The following is a 17,561-nucleotide window of genomic DNA, read 5'->3' as shown; positions in this document are numbered from 1 at the left end:
TATAGACTGCTTTTTATTCACAGTGGAAATATTTGTAATTGCCCAGTTGTGTTTCTTATTTATAACATATGCAGACACACACATATATTATTTACTGTTTTATACCTAAAGTTTACAACAGAGATGTTTGGGTGGTGGGGGATTTATATGCTGTTTTTTAAAGTAGATTGTTGACATTTTTGGTTTATTACTAGTCCCTAGACTTTTTATGCCCCCAAAGGGAGGCATATTAGTTTTCAACTGTCCGTTCGTTCGTTAACTTTTTGCATGAAGGCACTTTACTCGCGAACCACTGATAGTACTCACTGAGTACACGACCCCTACTGACTTTGGGGTCACCGGGTCAAAGGTCAAGGTCACATGGGCCAACGTTAACATTTTGCATGAAGGCGCTTTACTAGCAAACCACTGCACCCAGGACCTTCAAACTTCAAATGCTTATAGTACTTATTGAGTACACGACCCTACTGACTTTGGGGTCACCAGGTTAAAGGTGAAGGCCAAAGGGGCCAATGTTAACTTTTTGCATGAAGGCACTTTACTCGCGAACCACTGCACCCAGGACCTTAAAACTTCACATGCTGATAGTACTTATTGAGTACACGCCCCCTACTGACTTTGGGGTCACCAGGTCAAAGGTCAAGGACACAGGGGCCAACGTTATTTTTTTTGCATGAAGGCACTTTACTCACGAACCACTGCACCCAGGACCTTCAAACTTCACATGCTGATATTACTCATTGAGTACACGACCCCTACTGACTTTGGGGTCACCAGGTCAAGGTCACCAGTTTAAAGGTCAAGGCGCTGTGGGGGCATTTGTCACCATTAGTGACAGCTCTTGTTTTGAGTTGCAACCTAGACTTTTTATGAGCTCCAAAAAAAAAGATTATTATTTCTAAGATCATAATGCATAATAAACAATTGATGTCAGTCTATAGAAAGGTAGTCTGCATTTGTCTGTTGGTCTTCAAGAATGCTGCAGTCCTGACTTGTGTTTTCTGACCATGTTGCCTTTCTATCAGATTTTTTCCTATTTAATACTTACTGTAATAAGAAGAATAGAAGTAGCATTTTCACTAGTTGAATACCATACAGATACCTTTAGTCATGCAGGCTATGGTTTACTTCATTTTCACATAATAGGTATAATGAGCAGGATGTTTTTTTCAGTGTACATCATTTTTCATGTTGGCAGTATTTTTTCTGAAGTGTCGTATATTCCATAAACATAGTTAATCATGTAAAGGTCTGTGACGTAGACACTTGCTGTAACATTAATTTGTGACTTTCTTACAAATAAAAGTTTGCTACATTTTCTACTGTGTTTACATTACTTAATCAGAATGATGTTTCTTGTAAAAAGGGAAAATAGAGCTGTAAACAGAAAATGGGGTGAGGGGAGGGTGGGGGTTGAAAATATAGCTAGTGGCTGTAGCATATTATATATTGCTGGAATCTGGTAAACTAGCAGATGTTAAAATGTCCTAATTTGTCTTGGTCTTTAACATTTTGTTGTGTCATTGAAACTTTCATATTGCATTCTCTAAGGAGGTATGATTTGATTTATAATATAAACATTTCATTGAATACATGTATATTGTTATGATTGTAAGGTCATTAGGACTGTCTCTAGATTTACATCAAAGTATCTAACTACTTCCATTTATCCAAGTAATAACTTCATGCCTTCGTATACATAATTGTTTATTTTCAATGTTTAATATGGTTCTTAAGGATGGTTGACATGTGTCGGGTTCCATGCAAGTCAGCAATGCAATATTCCTGCAGTGTGGTTACACATCAATGTGTTGCGCCAAGTAACATACCAATGTTTCAAGCTTAGTTACACATGAATTATTTCTTATAAGCCAAAGTTCCTTTTAGATAAGTTTAAATTAAGGATTGAAGTAGGATGGGCATTGACAGGTGCACCACCTGTTAAGGTTTAATGGGTTCAGATGCATATCAGAGTTACATTCAGATATTTTGTTTCTTATAAAAAAAATAGCACTTTGCACAAAAGTACTGGTATATATATTTTGAATATGTGCAGTTTTGCACTTCATAGGTAAATGATAAGTTTAATGTTTAGAAAACTGATACCGGTTGTAGAGATTTCATATTGCTGGTCTATAAAAAGGACTATTTTTGGGTGGTTATTTATTAAATATTTGTTATTTTCAAAAAGATGATTATCGAAGGAGAATTGTGTCAAACTCCTTTACAAAAGATGGCCAACATGAAAATCTTATTATGCTGACACGACAGCTGATCCTAATTATATGGAAAAACTTGTCAGAATTTTAAAAAAAATGCATTTGTCTGGGTTATGTTAAATATTAGAGTATCCACCACTTTGAATATGAAATTAAAATGTTTAAACTTAATAATAAATGCTGATTTTTTAAAATTTCAGACAAATTTGACTACAAGATCTATATGTTCAAGAGTGGGGAGACATTTGGACAGAGAATAAAATGGTCTTCAAAAGACTTCCTAGACATAAGCTACGCTATAGTCAATAGTACAGGCCATCAAATCATACTGAAGACAGAGTCTGAGTCAGTCATTGAGGACATCTGTATAGGGTTGTCACTAAAACAGCTTGTGCGCTGGAGTAGCGAACCATTACCATGGAGACAAAGTGAAAAAGTTCCAATGATGGACTGTCAGAAATATCTTAATAACAAATACAGCAGCCAAGGGAACAAAATATCAGACTTTTCCGGACGTGACATTCAGGCCCATATGGAGGCCCTGCCACAGTTTCTTGAGTCTCATGAACTCATGATCTTCACTGACATTGAAGAATTTATCACTGAGGATGAAATTGACGGAATCAATAAGATTGAACTTACTCGTACAGGAAGTAACAGTAGTTGTGATAAAGACAGTAATCCAAAACGCCGTGGAGATTTGAACATCGAGGATCCCGATGACCTCGAGGATGATGTTGAAACAACAACGGCAAGTTCAAGATACAGATTTGAAGGTGACTGGGACAATCTGACAAGTTCAGGTTTCATTGACGACCGATCAGAATACACAGGTGGCGGTTCCTGGGTTGACTCTGTATTGTAATGTAACTTAGAAACTAGGGGAATTTCTTGCAAAAGTCTGGATGAGATCTTCATGGAAAAATTACAGATTGTAAACGATTGGCTAGTAGAATTGTCACCCACCAAACAGCTTGTGCTATTTTTACACTGTATTAAAATGCTAGAGTTCGGGTACAAGGATTTTTGTATCGAACAACTGCTAGAATCTCTTACGTGTTAAAGTGGCAGAATATTTGTGTGAAATGAAACAAGATGTTATGAAATGACACAGAGAATGATTTCAGTTGCTTTACTCAAATGCTTGAGATTATGTAGCACTAATTTCCAGTATAAATGGCTGATGAAAATATACAACATAACCTGTGTGTCAGTGTTACTTAAAATACATGGCTGTTGAAAAATTGATAGGAAGTTGTAGAACAGATGTTTCTGAGACATACAAGACACAGTTGGACATGGGACTTTTTGAGGGTTAAAATATTTGGTGATGTGTTGAAAGTAAATTCTCCTTTGAGTACGATCTCTCTGAAAATATTTTTGTTGTTTTTATGACTTTACAAAAACAATAAAACATTTTATTGTATTTAAAAACAGTGATTAAATTTATGCCTTTTAGATTGGCCATAAAAATGCAGATGTGATAAAGTTTAATTACATAACTGGGCATAGTTGACCTCTGTTTCTTTGATAAGAAACAAGATTTCATTTATTGTATGATTTAGTTTTACTTCAGTTGGTTCTGATAGAATAAAAAGAGTGTGGGCAGTTTAAGTGTAAGGAAATTCAAACATTTATTTAAAAAAGCACTTAAATAAATGGATAATATGTCCTTCATATATGCTGTTTAAATGCATAACCATTTAATGCAGCATAAAATCTTTGAACAAATTATTTAAAATAGGGCCGTAATTAAAATACTGTATGTTTGCGTTAACGCAGCCCTAATTTTTTGTGTGGGTATGTGGTAGGGATTTTCTTTTTGCATATTGCCATATAGGGGAAAAAAATCCATCTGACTGGCCAGAAAAAAAAGTTGGGTCCCAGTGATTTTCACAGGTAGGTTGTGTTACAGCAAACAAATATTTTTTTAATGATAGCCTAGTGTTGAACAATTAATCTAGTTTAAAATCCTTTACCTAACGTCATATAAGAGTTAGCTTAAAATAGTCCCAGTGTTATTTAAACGTACAAAAGGTAGATATCTTGTATGTCTCATTAGCACTAGAGTATCTTCTAGGGAAATTGTACTGGTATTATAGCTGGTCAGTGTTTAGGGAAACATATGTTTTGTTTAGGAATTATGGATATTTGTCACTTCAGTCTAGCAAGAAAAGCCTAGGTCAATACTTTCTGAAATTAAGATGCTTAAATTGTTTAAAGCTTACAGTTTGGATGAAATTTTTCAGCATGTTTATTTCCACCAAGTTTGGCATAGAATGTACATATGACACTAGAAAATGATAAAATGGTAGAAAATAGAATTTAGATATTGGTAAAAATGCAAGAAGAACGTAAATTTTCTGCAATATATCAAAAGTGTTACAAGGGTTTATTACCTTCTGCATAATATTTTTGGTTAGTTATAGCAATATCTTGCAAAAATCTTATGTCGATAAGTTTGTACCACTAGTCACTTTCAGAGTACTCACTTTTTATGGATTTTTGAGAGAAATTATTTTTTTGCCTAAAATGTGTGGATTAGTCTCTTAAATAGTTTGTAGTGGTGTAGTCATATAGTATCCAGCTTTCCCTTCAGTTTTGTTTTCGATGAAGGATCCAATGACTGAATCCATAACTAATTTACATAAACATTTTAGTTCACACATTACCCTATTATGACTGCTGATTAAGATCTCAGGTTAAGGTATTGTAACCATGACTGACAAGCTCTCAAATACAAAATGTATTTGGGCAATGTTGGAGTCACACATGTAGATTGGTTGGTCATTTGAACATTCTGTCATGTTTTTCTGAAGACTTATCCCCATAACTTTTTAAAGAGATTTCAGGTAACAGCAAAATAACTGTTCACCATGTCAATACAGTGAAATACAAGGACCACATAGACCACATTTTATGTTAACTCTGTATTTTCTAAACTGCTGGACAGATTTTCATAAATTATCACCAAAATGATGAGTAAATTGTTTACCTTCTCAGTATCAAAGCAGGGTGTGTGGGTATTAATCACTTTCAAAGAAATTTCTTATATAATTTTCTCTAAAAAAAAATGTCAGTATCGCACTGTATTCATTTTTGTTCATTTTATTCATACATTCATTACATCATGTCACATCCAACATCAAATTGTACATAATAAATCCATTTTCAAACGCCTTTAATATAATGGATAGCTGCATATTTTAAAGCCCCAACTTTTACTACCCTGGCAGTAAGTTTTGTAGGAGGAGCCTATCAAATAACAACGCTACTCTAGGCTGTCTGTTAGCTAAAAATAGCTCACTTTAAATGATTCACAGGCAAATGTAAACAATGGTCAGTTGAAGAAGAAATTTGAACTAGTTTGCATGTTTTGATGGTAAAAAACTATTATTATCCATATTGTGCATCCATATCAGTATCAATCCTATGAAAAATTGAGTCAAGACTAGCATTCCTGATTTTTAATCTTGTTTATGTAAATTTAACAATGAAACTCAAAATCAAACATTCATTTAACTAAAATTCTGTCATTGCTGGCTGGTCCATTAATTGAGATAATCTAGCAATAAATGTAGAAATAATAAACTTTTAAGTCTGGGATGCAGAACAATACACGCAAATTAGCAAGTGCTGCTGTGATAAGGACTAATAAAAATGATAAGCTATTTGAAATTATATTTATCACTGTATGTCTGTAATTAGTAGTTCCCTATTTCTTTAAAACATTTTTATGATATGACATATAAAAATATAACTAGAAATGACTATGATATTCTGTTTGGTTTAAAAATTCAAAATTACTTTCTGGAGAAGTTTTGCAATGCACTCTAGCTAGGTGTTAATTCCATTGATAGGAAACCTTCTGATGATCAGGTTTGTTGATAAAATTAACCACGTGGGAATTGTTTACATTCTCTGTTCCTCTAGGGTTCATGACCTCATTAGCTCCTCCCGGCAAATTCAAATTTTTGGCAGTTAGGTTTAAATAATTTTTTGAAACTATACTTCAACATTTTTTGTTTTAAAAAATAAAAACACCAATTGATAAAGAATATTTCAATGTGTATTTATGCAATTTTTCATAACTTTTTATTCAGTGGTTTATTTAAAATTTTGAAAAAGGGCTCTCTGATGTGAAACATGCATAATTTATATAAAAACCTGCCCCGGCACCATCTTGTGGCTTTTATATGGCAGTTGGGGGTTTAACTTCTTCTGCAATCTATTTATGACTGACATTTACTTTTATTGTACAAGTGCAGACATTTTATATGACAGTGCAGTAAAATCATCACTTAACCATATTCAGTTCACAATTTATTATGTTAAGTTTATTATTAATTAGATACAATTCATTCATTACTTGCGAAATTGGTTTGTATGAAAATGATAATTAACAAGATCTGCAGTTTACAAATTTGCAATGAAATGATGTAATTATATTTTTTTATGTGTAGCAATTTCACTGTTGTAGGGAAGGATGCAATATTTTATTTAGTGTAATGAGCCGCACCATGAGAAAAGCAGCATAGTGCATTTGCGACCAGCATGAATCCAGGATCCATGCTGTTCACTTTTAAAGCCTATTGCAATTATAGGAACTGTTGGCGAACAGCATGGATCCTGACCAGACTGCGCAGATGCGCAGGCTGGTCTGGATCCATGCTGGTCGCAAACACACTATGTTGGTTTTCTCATGGCACGGCTCAGATTTGATTTGGTTGTAAATTGCTTAGTTATGAATTAACTAATGTTTTATCAGTTACACACTTCATAAGCATTACAAATATATACAATTGTTGTTATTTCTTACAACTAGATAATATTTTAATTTGTATATATGCACATGTATATTTGTATAATAAAAGAATTAGAGTATATAATTTTATTTTAATCACGTTTTATAAATCCACTCAAAAGAAATTTCCTTACTAAGTAAAGTGTAAGGCAATGTGTTCTCGAATTGGATCATGTGACCCAACTTCAGCATACATCACTTCCTGTTATGTCACATGATGTGCAGATTCGTACACAGTGTTATTTCATCAACTGCTTGGTCTGTCGTTTTAATATATTGTGAAATCAGTCTTTTGTGCGGATGGAAATTTGTGGATTTTAGATGTTTAAAGATACAATAAATGGGGATTGTATTTGTTTGCAACTACAAAATCCATAAATTTTGGTCTGCAACCCTTATTCATTTATGATTTTTCAGAAGTCTCCCCATAAGCAGTCAATCAATGTGCAGATTCTCCCTGATCAACCTGTGAGTTGTGTTAAGATGGTAATACTTCATGTTATTTATCAGTTTGAGTTTAAAAAGCTTTCGACAACTTCTGCACATACGTAGGTTGCTGCATTGGCCGAGTGGTGAATGTCACCGAGTCCGAATCACTTGCTTCTAAGTTTTGTTATTAAAAAAACAGACTGCAAAATTGTATTTGATTAAGGTGATGACAACTACATGAAAGTAAAAACAACAATTTGAGGAAAGTATATACTGTTACTATAGCAACATAAAAATATGACTTGTTCATCCTCTAGTTTATCATATATGTCAGCCTTATGCTCTCAACTTACATTCGGTTTTGAAGTATTGTCAAAAAAAGCTCATTTAAAATGCATAATTGCAGGAAGTTATGTAAAAATAGCCATAGACAATCTCTTTCATTACCTGCCACTATCTCTTTCATACGGTATCTAAATACAGGCGTAACAAGAGTATGTAAACCCTGCCTGATCCTATTACTGTGGTGTATCTTTGCAAACATCTATACTCTAATTTTGGAAATAAAAAATGTGTATATTTATAATCTGAAAGCTCAAAATGAATAATAAACAATGGAAGTTTTATGAATTATAACTAATCATTATACATTTTTAGCTCACCTGTCACATAGTGACAAGGTGAGGTTTTGTGATCGCGCAGCGTCCGTCGTCCGTGCGTGCGTCCGTCCGTCCGTGCGTAAACTTTTGCTTGTGACCACTCTAGAGGTCACATTTTTTGTGGGATCATTATGAAAGTTGGTCAGAATGTTCATCTTGATGATATCTAGGTCAAGTTCGAAACTGGGTCACGTGCCTTCAAAAACTAGGTCAGTAGGTCTAAAAATAGAAAAACCTTGTGACCTCTCTAGAGGCCATATATTTCACAAGATCTGCATGAAAATTGGTCAGAACGTTTACCTTGATGATATCTAGGTCAAGTTCGAACGAAACTGGGTCACGTGCCATCAAAAACTAGGTCAGTAGATCAAATAATAGAAAAACCTTGTGACCTCTCTAAAGGCCATATTTTTCATGGGATCTGTATGAAAGTTGGTCTGAATGTTCATCTTGATGATATCTAGGTCAAGTTTGAAACTGGGTCATGTGCGGTTAAAAACTAGGTCAGTAGGTCTAAAAATAGAAAAACCTTGTGACCTCTCTAGAGGCCATGCGTGTGAATGGATCTTCATAAAAATTGGTTAGAATATTCATCTTGATGATATCTAGGTCAAGTTCGAAAGTGGGTCACTTGTCATCAAAAAGTAGGTCAGTAGGTCAAATAATGAAAAAACCTTGTGACCTCTCTAGAGGTCATATTTTTCATGGGATCTGTATGAAAGTTGGTCTGAATGTTTATCTTGATGATATATAGGTCAAATTTGAAACTGGGTCAGTCGCGATTAAAAACTAGGTCAGTAGGTCTTAAAATAGAAAAACCTTGTGGCCTCTCTAGAGGCCATACCCTTAAATGGATCTTCATGAAAATTGGTCAGAATGTTCACCTTAATGATATCTAGGTCAAACTTGAAACTGGGTCACATGCCATCAAAAACTAGGTCGGTAGGTCAAATAATAAAAAACCTTGTGGCCTCTCTAGAGGCCATACTTTTCATGGGATCTGTATGAAAGTTGGTCTGAATGTTCATCATGATGATATCTAGTTCAAGTTTGGAACTGGGTCAACTGCAGTCAAAAACTAGGTCAGTAGGTCTAAAATTAGAAAAATCTTTTGACCTCTCTAGAGGCCATATTTTTCAATGGATCTTCATGAAAGTTGGTCAGAATTTTTATCTTGATGATATCTAGGTCAAGTTCAAAACTGGGTCACATGAGCTCAAAAACTAGGTTGCTATGTCAAATAATAGAAAAAACGACGTCATACTCAAAACTGGGTCATGTGGGAACAGGTGAGCGATTCAGGACCATCATGGTCCTCTTGTTTGAATTTGTATTTTGAAATCATGTCATCCAGGCTTATATAATTGTACTTATTTGGCGAAGTGAGAAGAAAGCATTTTCTATGACAAACAAGATCTCATTGCTTCACATATGATTTAGTGAAGCTTAATAAGGCTCTGTATTCATAGGGTTTTTCTTGAAAAAAATCTACAGGGTGTTGTTGTCACTTGATCGTCAGTCTCGACGTATGCGTTGGTTAAGATTTTTGTTTAGGTCTACTTTTTGTCGAGCCCACTTGCGGAAGCAAAGACATAATTGTCCAAATGGCTGTTGTGTATGTCTGTGCATCTGTCTGTCCAGATTTGTTTGTCCGGACCATAACTTTGACATGCACGGAGCAATCTCGTTTATATTTGGCATGAAAGTTATCCTCAGTGAGACGGAGTGTCATGCGCAAACCGCAGGTTCCTATCTCAAAGGTCAAGGTCACACTTGGAGGTCAAATGTTAAATTCAATAATGACTTTGTCCGGAGCATTTCTTCTTCATGCATGGAGGGATTTTAATTTAACTTGGCACAAATGTTCACAACCATTTGTGATGGAGTGTCATGCACAAGAACCAGGACCCTAGGTCTTAGGTCAAGGTCACAGAGGTCAAAGGTCGGATACAAGAATGACTTTGTCCGGAGCATTTCTTTTTCATGCATGGAGGGATTTTGATGTAACTTGGCACAATTGTTCACCATCATGAGACGGAGTGTCATGAGCAAGAACCTAGAATTACTTCCCTTTGTTGTTACTGTAAATAGCTTATATTGTAACTTTCTTATTACTGGTTGTAGGGAAAAATCAAGACCACTTTTCTGTAGTACAATATGCATGTTACATCCAATTTTGAGGGGTTTTTTGACCTATCTCTTCTGGTTAGGATTTTTGTGTGGACTTAGATTTTTTTTAAAGATTTACTACCCTTTGTTGTTACTATAAATAACTTATATTGTAACTTTTTGCAATCATTTTTTATTTGGCATAAGTTTGCCTCAGTGAGACAGGATGTCATGTGCAACTCCTAGTCCTTTTGACAGCTGGCGGGCTCGACATGTTGCCCAAGGGCATCTAGGTCTAAAAAAGTATAAGAGCTATAGTTTTGAAACTTTGCAGACTTATTTATCATCATTTGTTGAGAGTGTTTGTCAAGAACTATAGCCCTCTTTGCACTTTGCACTTCAGAGCAATAGCTTTTAAACTTTGTAAACTTATTTTTCATCATGAGGTCAGTATGTAGTCAAGAGCCATATTCCTGATACATATTTTTTTTACAGAATTATGGCCCTTTGTATAAAGAAAATAAGAATTTTTTGGTTATTTGTTTTGTTTAAGTCCACTTTCTTAAATACTATAAGAGCTATAGCTTTAACTTTGCAGACTGGTGTATTATCACGAAATGAGAATGTTTGCCAAGAACCATAACTCTGATATATATTTTGTAAGAATTTGTACTGGTACAGAATCCAGGAACACTGGTTAGGTTAACTGCTGGCCATTACATGACTGAAATACTGTTGAAAAATGGTGTTAAACAAACTAAGAAACTTTTATTTGCAATTAAATTGCTTATAAAAGGCAGGTTTTCTTGGTGAATGACTTCATTGTTGTTACAGTTAAATATTGCCGTGGTACACTACTCCTGCATATAGTTTACAGTCTTGGCCTGCGTGACAGATTTTCCTCTGACGCAATTAATACACCTTTTAGGTAAAATTGACAAGTTAGGTCAACAGCTTATGTCAGTTATAAGGAAGAAATTACATTGTAATTGTATAAGCTATTTTTCTGTCGATTCATCAGTTTCATGTAAATCATGTAAATTATTAGCTTATTTATCAACTTTATTATATAAGCGGTGGTAAAGCCCGCCTTTTTTGTTCCTAATTAGATGATAAATGCATGGTAAGAATTTGTAAATGATCACACTTTCAAGTGCAGTGTAATCACAGTTTCATCCTCTTGTCAGTCGACAATTAATTACTATTTGTAGGCAATGATTCTAACACAAGACGGAAATATATGCATCACGTCTGACATTTTTCATTTTTCTTATTACATAACGTCAGAAGCGGTACAATTAAGGTACATTCATATTCATGTAAAAGGTCATGTCATTAAGTTTGAGTGTTTTGTTTTATGATTCATTTATTGATGCTAATTCCTTTTTGCATCAAGTACATGCATCAAACTGTGCATTATTTGTTGAAACTGTGCTAGAGTTGAAGTATCATTTAGATGTTGCAATCTGTACAGTCTATGCTAAAATAAGGGGTCATAGTCGATGCAGAATTTTAGATTTGGCTGTAAGTAAAATTATGCAAAATACATAAAGATATATGTAGAGGGACAATGAACAGTCTACTTTGGAAAAGGTCATTTCATTTCAAGGTCATGTCTTTTATTTGGTTTAACTGGAAATATTTTACAGTTGTACCAGCCTTAACAACCATCTGTATTAAGCAGCCACCTGCTTGAAACCTTCTCACGTTGACTTTTTGTTCTCATTTCAATTTGTCTTAAGCATCTGCCTGCCTTAAACAACCACCTGTCCCAAACTACCTGCCTTAAACAACTACCTGCCCCAAACTACCTGCCTTAAACAACTACCTGCCCCAAACTACCTGCCTTAAACAACTACCTGCCCCAAACTACCTGCCTTAAACAACTACCTGCCCCAAACTGCCTGCTTTAAACAACTACCTGCCCCAAACTACCTGCCTTAAACAACTACCTGCCCCAAACAGGCATATTGTATTGAATCATTGGCTGGCTGAAAATTAAAAGTTTCCCTGTAACATCCTGTGGATTGCATTACAGAAGTTTTATGCATTGTTTTGAGTCTGAATAATACCTAAAGTAAAGTGCACAATACTCTGATATTATGTTTCGTTAACTTTTTTTGTTTTCCTTTAATCATAATATCCACTGTATTTGTCATGGTATTTTTATGCCCCCGAAGGGAGGCATATAGTTTTTGAACCGTCTGTCCGTCTGTCAGTCTGTCGGTCTGTCAGTCTGTCCGCAATTTTCGTGTCCGGTCCATATCTTTGTCATCGATGGATGGATTTTCAAATAACTTGGCATGAATGTGTACCACAGTAAGACGACGTGTCGCGCGCAAGACCCAGGTCCGTAGCTCAAAGGTCAAGGTCACACTTAGACATTAAAGGATAGTGCATTGATGGGCGTGTCCGGTCCATATCTTTGTCAACCATGGATGGATTTTCAAATAACTTGGCATGAATGTGTACCACAGTAAGACGATGTGTCGCGCGCAAGACCCAGGTCTGTAGCTCAAAGGTCAAGGTCACACTTAGACGTTAAAGGTCATTTTTCATGATAGTGCATTGATGGGCGTGTCCGGTCCATATCTTTGTCATTCATGCATGGATTTTAAAATAACTACGCATGAATGTGTGGCACAGTAAGACGACGTGTCGCGCGCAAGACCCAGCTCCGTAGGTCAAAGGTCCTAAACTCTAACATCGGCCATAACTACTCATTCAAAGTGCCATCGGGGGCATATGTCATCCTATGGAGACAGCTCTTGTTTACACTGCTGCAAATAAGCATAATATTTTGCTGTAACTAGATACTGGACATGTTAAATCAGATTTTAATATGAAAGCTAGGCTGGGCTATTGTCATTTAGGTGAAAACTGATTTTTAAATATTTTATATCTGCATACAATAGAGTTCTTTCACAAATCAGCTGATGCCAGCTGGTCTTGTTTTTAGCTATTCATTATACGCCCGAAGGGATGTATTATGTTATGACGCCGGTGTCTATCTGTTCGTTAGGAATTCCATAGCTGCTCTGTAACTCTTGAAACCCTTGAAGGACTTCTAAGAAACTTAACACAAATGTTCACCACATCGAGATGACATGCAGAGCACATGTTTTGGATAGCTCGCTTCAAGGTCAAGGTCAGACTTAGGGGTCAAAGGTCATATGATTTTGTTTTGTGTCCGCTCTGTAACTCTTGAACTGCTTAAAGGATTTTAAAGAAACTTGGCACAAATGTTCACCACATCGAGACAACATGCAGGGCACATGTTTCGGATGTCTTGCTTCAAGGTCAACATCACACTTAGAGTCAAAGGTCATACCTTCGGGCATATATTGTTCTGCATTGCGGTTCTCTTGTTAATAAATGTAATTACAACGGTTCATTTGGGCAGACTGCTTTTAAACAAGATGTTTGAAAATTCTTCTATAAAATAATCTATATTCCAAACTCAACTCACAGCCACATAGCCTGTTACTTGGTAAATACAATGTACTTAATTGAATTCATTGCATTGTTATTTTAATTAATTTTCATAATTTTATAACTTTTACACTATAATTTTATCGCTGCATTTTACTATTACTTCAGCAGTATTTCTAAGTTTGTTTATATGACTAAGGACATTTTGTTTTGCTCATACCACCTGTAATTAATGAATGTTATATGAATATGCATAATGTATCACTGACTTGACTTTGGTAAACCTTTTTGTGTAACAAAAGGTTTAGTTTTGTAAAGAAAATATATACACAGCAGTTAATATTGTCAAAGTCAGCGGCAGAACTTCTTTTCATATTTGAATATGTACATTCTGGTGTCATTTTATTTCACTGGTAATGCACTATGCACAATTAATGTGCAAATAGCACAAACATAAACCTCTGCAGCGGATGTATTTCCTTGTCAACAAAGTTAATTTAGCATAGCTGTTAAATTATTCATATTACAAATGTACTTCTTTTATGATTTTAATGTGTTGCCTCGACCACACCTTATACATAGGTTATTATGATGTTAGATTGGGAATCTAGACACCCTAAGTATTGACAGAGTGATTGATGATTGATGGAGAGTTTTCTTGAATTTAATTGTATTGTACTCTTCAGCAAGAAATCAGCACTATTTTTAGTGAACCTGCGTCTGAATTGATTAATGTTTAAAGTTTAAAATTTAGACTTAGAATTGGACGAACCAAAATTTTGCTGTGTTGTCTTTTGAAGATTATAAGAATTCTACATGCCTGCCAGTGTAAGACAGGGTTTTCTGTCTCCAAGTGACAGTGTAGAATGAAAAAATGAGAGTAAGGTTTTTATTACTGTTGTCCCAAAAGTTTGAAAACAAGCTGTCATTCACAAGCAGACATGTAAGATAATTTTTCTTGCTTATCACAGTCAAAATAGAATGCGATGCTAAATAGTGTGTGTGTGTGTTCGGGTTTAGCGTCTTTAGATCTGGATATTTCCTAGCATAATGTTTCCAGGTATGACATCATAACAATGCTAGTTGTGACACTTAAGTTGCACACTATTTTAAGACCATGGTTTTTCCTAGGGAAAGGCAGAAATATCAGTCCCTGGCATATGATAAGACAAATGTATACTTTCCTGCTAGTAAGGTTGGAAAGCTTAAATAATACAAATCCAATGTCCCAGGTTACATAATCATAATCCAAAGTTAAGTGCCAACTTGTGCAGCGAGCAAGATCAATGATAGGAGAAAGCCATTCATTCCTCATCAATATCAGTAGAAAGCACTTTAAAAGCAGACAGAATACCGATGAGTAGTGAGTTGCAAAATTAGTTAGAATATACATGTACAGTACTGTTATAAATCATAAGAGGAAATATTTAAAAATGCAAATTCTGATTAAGTACTCCATCTTTATATATCAGTTTTACCTGTGAAATATACCAGTAGATTTCTTTTTCAAATTGTCAAAATGCATATCAAAATTTAAAATGCATTGTCACTGTATTAGTGCTTGTAGATTGGACGGAAGTTTAAGGATTTAGAGAAAAAAGGATTTTTTTTAGATATTCCGTAACTACTACATAAACTACTGGTCAACAGTACACACTTACTCAGACCAGCAAGCCTTTCAGTAAATGCTGAGATCAGAAATATTGATTTTTTATTATAATATAGACAAACTACCAGTATGTCTGTGAAATTAAAAGATATACAACAGTTATCATTTTCATAGGTTATATGGAACTATTTTCAGTCAATAATAAGATATTGCCATCTGCAGAATTCAGTATCATGCAATAGTGTAATAGAGCCTGGAGTAAATATTTTTGACTATCAACCTTACAAGTTATTCAGTAAGTATACTACTGGAGACATCATTAGGAACTACCAGTCTCTGCAAAATTTTGCAAACACTGATAAATAAGTGTTGTTATTTTTCTGTTACTTCATATGAAAATATTGTTACTGCTTTACCATTGTTATATATGTTGGTACATTTCAACATCTCATCAAAGATTTGTATATAAAATATCAAACTCATCAGAATGTGTTATATCAGTGTATATAGTGTACAGAGAATCCAGAGAATCGCAAAAATCGTTATAAACAGGGATGCATTATTATAGAATAGTTTTGTTTAAAATATAAAAACAATGTTTTTGCATTTATTTTTCTCTCAATTTGTTATGAAACTTTATTTACATTATAATAATGAATATATACACAAAAGTGTTGCCTGAAGGTGAAAGAAAACGGAAGAATGGTTGTCACAACTTGTGTCATTAATCCATGTATATTGCAACAACTTATTCAACGTGTTTTATGTAGAATTTCTGTAAGGTTTTTTATGCACAGTTGTCAAGTTAAAAGACATAGCAGTATATATGAGAAGTCTTTGTCTTTACATAGGTACCGGGTCATGTTTACATAATGTATTTTGCATGCAAATATGCACATTAACCTTTACACTGCTACATTTCTTAAATGGAGTGGTCCATCATTCAATTTAGGCAGTACCACTAATTATTCAAAGGGATTTTCATGGACTGCACTGGCCGCAAATACAGAATCACTTGCCGCCAGCAGGCTTAAGGTTAAATAAGTTGTTTCTTAAATTTAGTTCCACTGTTTTCGCCAAGACTCGCACTGCATGATGAATTGAGAGCTCAACATAAACTGTTGTAAGCTATGAGCTGTAACAGTTCTTAATATTCTACAAAATGGTTGGCAAAAGTGTGGTTATGTGTGAATAACTGTATTTTGTATGATACGGTTGCAGGGGGTTGGGGTAGGAGTATGAATGTTTTTAAAACAAATTGTTGAACACTTCATTGTTGATATCTGATTCACCATCTATCTATGTTGATACATATAAAGTACATTATATTTATCTTACCAGTAATAGTGTTTATTTATGTTTATTTCATATTGAAACACAATACACAATAGTTACTGTAATTCTCACAAACACATCAGTCTATAGAACATGACATGTTGCGTGTGAAATGTTAACGTATGCTGTGTGAATGCATGATAGAGAATATGTACCATTATTTGTTAATTTATTGTACATTGTATTACTTGTTTTACTGCTGTATCAGAAATGGTCTACTCTTTTGTATATTATGTCATAATGACACTCTTGCTATAAAAATCTTAGATTCTTTTACATGTCTTGTTTTCCTTAAAATACGTCCCTAAACTTACTGCTTTTGGTCCAGTTGTCTGTCTGTCTATCCACCAAATCCATGGCTGTCCAATATGTTTTAATCTTTCCCCCACCCCCACCCAATTTATGTGGGGACATACAGCATTGCTGCGAGTAGTTTTATTGCAGTTATGGCCCTTTGATAGTTTTCGCTATATAAAGGATGACACAGTATGTGGTGGCATCCATGTCCTATGGACACGTTTCTAGTTATTTTTCATGTTCTAGTTATTTTCTCAGATGATTTGCAAATGAATTGGCATGAATGTTAACCGTAATAGAAAAATTTGCAAAATGCAGTTTTCAGTTATACATTCCATTCAATGAGATCAAGTAGGCAGATTTTTTTTGTGTCCCCTCTGTATCTTTTATACACTTTGAAGGATTTTTAAATTACTCTACAAAAATGTTTAGAATAATGAAATCATGTGCAGAATGCGACTTTCATGATCAAGACTAACCTCAGAGTGTGCCCGTGGATATTACTTGCAGATTAATCCTTCTATTAAGTGAAACTGTGTGGGGAACATGAAAATTTTCGAAAGCAGTCTTGTCTGAACTGCCAGCCTAGTCAAGAGAGCAAAGGACTGGCAATACAGAGGGTGCAAGTTCACTTCAAAGGCCTAGGACCAAAAGGTACTGATACATAA

General features: G+C 34.7%; 1 protein-coding gene across 4 annotated transcripts in view; it reads left to right on the top strand.

The window, feature by feature from the left end:
• Positions 1 to 16,872, top strand: part of LOC123566527 (uncharacterized) — a 55,000-nt gene extending 38,128 nt beyond the window's left edge. For all 4 annotated transcript variants that reach the window (XM_045360709.2, XM_045360710.2, XM_045360708.2 and 1 more), the window contains exon 5: positions 2,420 to 16,872. In XM_045360709.2, the coding sequence (XP_045216644.1) occupies positions 2,420 to 3,084 (665 nt within the window). In that variant the 3' untranslated portion in view covers positions 3,085 to 16,872. The remainder of the gene's footprint in view (positions 1 to 2,419) is intronic.
• The last annotated feature ends 689 nt before the right edge of the window (positions 16,873 to 17,561 follow it).

This window comes from Mercenaria mercenaria, chromosome 8 (assembly GCF_021730395.1).
Source record: "Mercenaria mercenaria strain notata chromosome 8, MADL_Memer_1, whole genome shotgun sequence".
NCBI classification, from domain to species: domain Eukaryota; kingdom Metazoa; phylum Mollusca; class Bivalvia; order Venerida; family Veneridae; genus Mercenaria; species Mercenaria mercenaria.
This window is presented reverse-complemented; position numbering and strand designations above follow the sequence as displayed.